We start from the raw sequence: 5845 nt of genomic DNA, 5'->3' as shown, positions 1-5845 counted from the left end.
GAATATTCTCGCATTTTGACAAATAGAATTAGATGTTCTTAATTTCTTGAGATAATCATGATAATCCTGGATATTTTCTAAATGACTTTCCGTTCATTTTCTGAGCTTTAGTTTAGAAAATTTTATGTTATAATAAAATATGAAAAATGTATAAAAGTGGTAAGGGCGTGCGATACTATAGATATATGTGTTTTAAAGTTTTTTTTCTCTCCATTGGATCAAGTGTTGTCTGTTCTGTAATTTGTGACATTTCGTTACCTCCTAACGTCTTATTTTTACATGGTATTTGACAGCATCTTTATATCATTTTACGGAAGCAAATTGTAATCGGGAAATGAACACGTCAACAATTTCACTTATAATTATAAAAATCAAAAAGTTATTCATCGTTACACGGTTGATGTTAAAGACAAGTTGATGGCGTTATTAAAATGTGTTTAATGTTTGTATTATATACATCAGCAATCGCAATGGAATTGAATATTAAAGACAATTGATAGTTTTAAATTTGATTTCAGTTTTGATTACGAATAGCTTTCTTCCCTCCATATTTTGGTTCAGCTCTCGCAATTTGGGGTTTTTGAGTCCGGAGACCTGGTGTTACTTATGTGGGCCTCCGGTGAAGGAAGTAATAATAAAAATCATAATGGAATTTCATAAATTGTAATATTTTCTGCTTCAGTAATTAATATGCAATACAACAAACACAGTTGTTCATAAAATATATGAGATGAAATAAAATACATTTATAATATATAATAAGTAATACAGCAAGGTGCTTTACTTGCAGCAAGTTTAATAAAACAAATCTTCTAGCGCTCGGTGCAAGGAAATCCACTTCGGACACTGCATTCTAATACTCTGCATATTTGGTGCAGGAAAATCTGCCTGGTGCACTACATTCAAATATTCGGCATACTCGGTGCATGGTTGGCGATTTACCCGAGCAAACATTACGTCAGCATTTGGATATGGAGACTTGGTTAATTATCAAGTTTGTTAAATATTATCACCAAGCACTCTTACTTAGTGCAGCAAAATATTGTTTGAGATATACTGCTAACCGCATGGAGGATCTTGGAGAGAATCTCCCAGTTAGAACATGCGTTCCGCAATTTATTCAAAAGTGTCGTTTACTGGTGACGTAATACACAAGTTCTTCATAAACAAGAACAGGAACATGTAACGTTCCATTTGGCGCGTTACATTAAAAGTAAACGAAGGCAAATACAAAACTGAACAATTTCACTTATAAATAAAGTCGATTCGTAGGTTAAACAGTAATTTAATAATAATAGGTCTAGTATAATAGTACGCTATTCCTTCTCTAAAATACGGAACAGAACACAATAGCAAACATCTGCGTGTATCAAGTGTGGAACGAAGACCACAGTGATAATATGAACACAACTATGTAATTTACACAAGTTAAAATCACAATAATATTGATATAAACTGTCAAACCACAGGGGCGTAACAATATCAACTAACTAAGCGTTTGACTGGTGCTATATTGAAATATTATGATAACACTGCATCGTTTTAGTTATTTAATCAATGTTGTCCATTTACTGATTTCAACCATTTATTTGATGATTTCCTGGACAGTAAGTGTTTAATGTAAAATCCCAAACGTATTATAACAGTAAATATCATAAAACACATTTCATTCTAATAGCAAAAATATAATAACTTGTATTAATTGTATTGATTACCTGAAATGAGTTCTAATGATAAAATCGTCAAAGTTTCAAATGACAACCACAAGGACATATAAATGATGAACATATATGATTGTTTTTTGGACAGTCAACATGTACTTTGTAAGAGTTTATTTCTGTCGAAGGAGGATATTATTGTTTTTTAGACAGTGATACAAAACTGTATATTTTAATAAAGCATATAAGCTGCACGGTATACATTGGAGGAAGAATGATGTAACAGTTCGTGTATTGACAATGATGATAATTGATGAATAAGTAAAAAGTATTCGATTCACAGTCTACATACGAGATAATCATGCTGCCTACTAATGAGAAAATCTTAAAAGCGAATTTCATTATTTAACTATTCATGGACTGATTATGGACAATGATTTAGAAATTCGAAAACATTGTTATATGTACAATTTGACAACAAAGTGGTAACTGTACAAATGTGACAAATGGCGTTGAATAAATTGATATGTTTTCTACTGCTTTTGCTTAATAGTGGAAAACCTAATTTTGGCTCTACTCTATCTGATGTTAGCAGATTATATACAAAAATGGTAACGGACTACAATAAAAAGATTAGACCAGGAGATGACCAATCAGTTGCTGCACAAATTAATGTTTCTTTCAATTTGGGTGCCATTCAAGAATTCGACGAAGTAAACGGAAAATATGCCGTCATTGGATTTTTTCAAATCACATGGTATGATTCAAGAATGACTTGGAATCCACTAGACTTCAATAATACGAACACTATGTTGTTTTTACAAGATGATATATGGAAACCAACACTTGTTATTACAAATCCATTCAGTAAAATCGAAAAGATTGGAAAAGATTTTATGACGGTAAGATATTCTAGCAATGGTTTTGCATACTGGACACCAGGTGAAATTTTAATTAGTTCATGTAGTGTGGATATTACGTACTTCCCGTTTGACGAACAGATTTGTACAATACGTTTGATGGCATGGGGAACTTCATCAAATGAAATTGTGTTGCTGTCATCTTCTGACATTAACATGAATTATTATTTAGAACATGGGAGTTGGAAGATAAATTCTGCGTCTGCCAAAAGTATGGTAGATGGTTCGATTGGTTTGTCATTCATTGATATGTCGATTTCAATGAAGAGACGTCCAGGTTTTTATGTTGTAAACATTGTACTTCCTGTTATATTTCTGATGTTGTTAAATGCATGCGTATTTGTTTTACCGCCAAACTCAGGAGAACGAGTTTCATATGCTATAACTGTATTACTTGCATTAGCTGTATTTTTGACTTTGATCGGAGATAACCTGCCTAAAACATCTGAACCAATGGCTTTGCTTAGTTACTTTCTGATGTTTGGCCTCGTGTTTAGTTCTTTAATATGTTTTTGCACTATTCTATGTCTTAGGCTTCAATTGAAAGATAAGAATCGTCACATACCATCTTTTCTAAAACGGCTGGTATTGTGTTGTAGACCCGATAAACCAAGAACAGAGAGAGAATGGAGTATTATATTAAACAACACATCAAATCGTCAAAATTCAAATGTGAATGGCAATGAAAGTTTAACTACTAACGTCAGGAACGATGTTTCGTGGAACGACATCTGTTTAACACTTAATACAATCTTTTTATGGGTTTCATTTGGAGGAATCTCAGTTAGTGCATTGTTATTCTTCGTTGTTGTTACAAAGTCGATTTAGATAATAGAGTAAAGTAAACAAGATTTTCAAAGAAAAGAGAATGTACGAAAGGGCCACTTGAAAAGTTCGATTGAATTCGTAAAGACACAATATAAAAATATCGAAACATAACCTTCAGATGTTGACCTGACATCAGGATAAAATTACCACGACTAGGTATTTTGCTACGAGATGTCTAAAAAAGTTGTTTATTGATATGAAATATCTTTTTGGGTTAGGTTTAAGTAACTACTAATTTTATAAAAAATCTCTTTAAAAATGACAATCTCATGTCATATATGTCAATCTGTACATTTCCATACGAATAGTTCTGAACCTAAGTGTCCAGATTTCATTATGCTATTTACATATAAAAGAAAATAAAGTTTGGTCCTTATAGTACCTCCTCATTTGTTTCCAATTGATATAGAAATGGAAAGAACAGAATGACTTTTAGAATATTCATTGTCAAAAGAATGATACAAAAGTTTGCTGTACAAAATTGAGGGACTGAAAATAAAAACCAACATTTAGATAAACATACGTTTAAATAATGTTAAGAATACTGAACAATATATACTTTAATAAAGTACTTTCCAGAATTTTGTTAATTGAAACGAAATGTAAATAAAAGAGTAATATTATAAAGCCATCAGCACTATTCCTTTTAATGTCATAAAGTCTAGGATGAAAGGGGAAGATGTGCTAGTCCGTCATTTGGATATATTGTATTATTCACATGCTTATCACATTTGAAGATAAACGATTTCATATTTGTTAAAGAGGGAACTGAGTAGTTTACTTCTATATGGTCTGGAATATTTATGTTATTATAGAAATGAATAGAAATAAAACGGGTATTTAGCATACCAAGATAATAGCTGTATCATCGCTTTCTGATCATTTACTGATTGTAAATATCATTTTTTTCGATGATTTGCAGGATATTAATTATAAAATGAAAAACGCCAATTTTATAAAGACAAGTACGTTAGTTTAAACTTTATTATTACTAGAAATGTCTTTATAATCATTTGCAGTAATTGAATTAATTACCTTTAATGAGTTTTTGTGCTTATAACATCATATAACCTACAAATTAATATACAGCAGAAAGTATGTATATATTTTCATGCTTGTAGGCCAGAGTTTTCTTCCCACTTTCTTTACTATTTTTTCCACATTTTAAATTGGTTGCTTTTAGTTGATATTATTTCTTATTTCTTATGAATTATATTTTAATCACTATTAAGAATTTTGAAGTCAAATGTTTTATTTGCAAATTAAATTTGGAATAATCTCATTTTGAATAAAAGACGTATTGTGGTCAGTCTTGTTATTATTCATATCATATAGCAAAACAAGCTCGGTTTCTTGCCTAGATAAACATTTTTTACGTTTGTCTGTTTTAAATGTTTACAGATTTTTTTGCCAGGGCGTCGTCAGTTCATTTTCGGTTGATGAATTTGATTTCCATTTTGGTATCTTTCGCCTCACTTATACTATCAAAATCGTGAAGTACCAATATATATATATATGATCCGTTCATCCTATTTCAACTCTTCCAAATTCGAGAGTCTATCCTAAATTTAGGTAAATTATATGGCATTCCAAATACCGTTTCGATTACTTACATCACTGAAGAGACATTAATTGTCGAAATCCGGATATGGTGTACTAATTTTGCACCTTTTGTTTGCGGTATACCATCTTTTCCGCAAGTTTATTGTTTTCTGTTTGATATTAAATTAATAATTAAGATCCATTTTGTTACAGCTTGTGGTCCGTTTATTTGGCAATCGTCAATAGCAGTCAGCAGGGTTTAAGAACATCCGTTGTTCGACCTGCTAGTCAAATGCGTTTTGTTTAAATATACTTTTTCACTTTTTTGGTCTTTTGGAAAATGTTGTTTGTGCTGTATTTAGACCCCTCTACCAAGACATGTTTTGCATGCACACGTATAAAAATTGCGGTTTTTATTCAACGCAATCATAGGTCTGAACGTTGTTTTCAATTTAGACTTGTATACATGTATATATATATAATTCGTCTAAATAACAGCCTAACAATGTTAGATCTGTAAATTTGCGGAAGCAAATTTTTTGTTCTTCCCTGGCCGGAATTGGAACTCATGCTACTGAGATATCGTGGCACCAAATCGCCTTGCACTGTGTCCGACGCGCTAGACCACTCGACCACCTAGGCTGTACAATAATAAAGCTTTCAGTGGCCTTTCCTCGTCAGCTTTAATCTAGCGTCGTAACACAGTACATGATATATAAGGCATGAAGATGGAATTTTTACAGATCAACTGAATTATCTATCGTAAAGGATCTTACAAATTAATGTAGCATGCATTCACAGAAAAAAGTATATTATAAGTACGTCTGAACCAGTGACAACTCTATGAGAGATTTTATCCATCGGATTACCAGTGATGGTGATACAAGGCTGAAAACT

General features: G+C 31.7%; 1 protein-coding gene across 1 annotated transcript; it reads left to right on the top strand.

The window, feature by feature from the left end:
* Nucleotides 1-1615: 1615 nt before the first annotated feature.
* On the top strand, nucleotides 1616-4575 carry LOC127705361 (neuronal acetylcholine receptor subunit alpha-6-like). Its single transcript, XM_052209668.1, has one exon. The coding sequence runs from the start codon at nucleotides 2165-2167 to the stop codon at nucleotides 3404-3406; it is 1242 nt and encodes a 413-aa protein (XP_052065628.1). The 5' UTR covers nucleotides 1616-2164; the 3' UTR covers nucleotides 3407-4575.
* The last annotated feature ends 1270 nt before the right edge of the window (nucleotides 4576-5845 follow it).

This window comes from Mytilus californianus, unplaced genomic scaffold (genome assembly GCF_021869535.1).
Source record: "Mytilus californianus isolate M0D057914Y unplaced genomic scaffold, xbMytCali1.0.p SCAF_6, whole genome shotgun sequence".
NCBI classification, from domain to species: Eukaryota; Metazoa; Mollusca; class Bivalvia; order Mytilida; family Mytilidae; genus Mytilus; species Mytilus californianus.
Note: the sequence above shows the minus strand (reverse complement) of the source record. Positions and strands in the feature narration are given on the sequence as shown.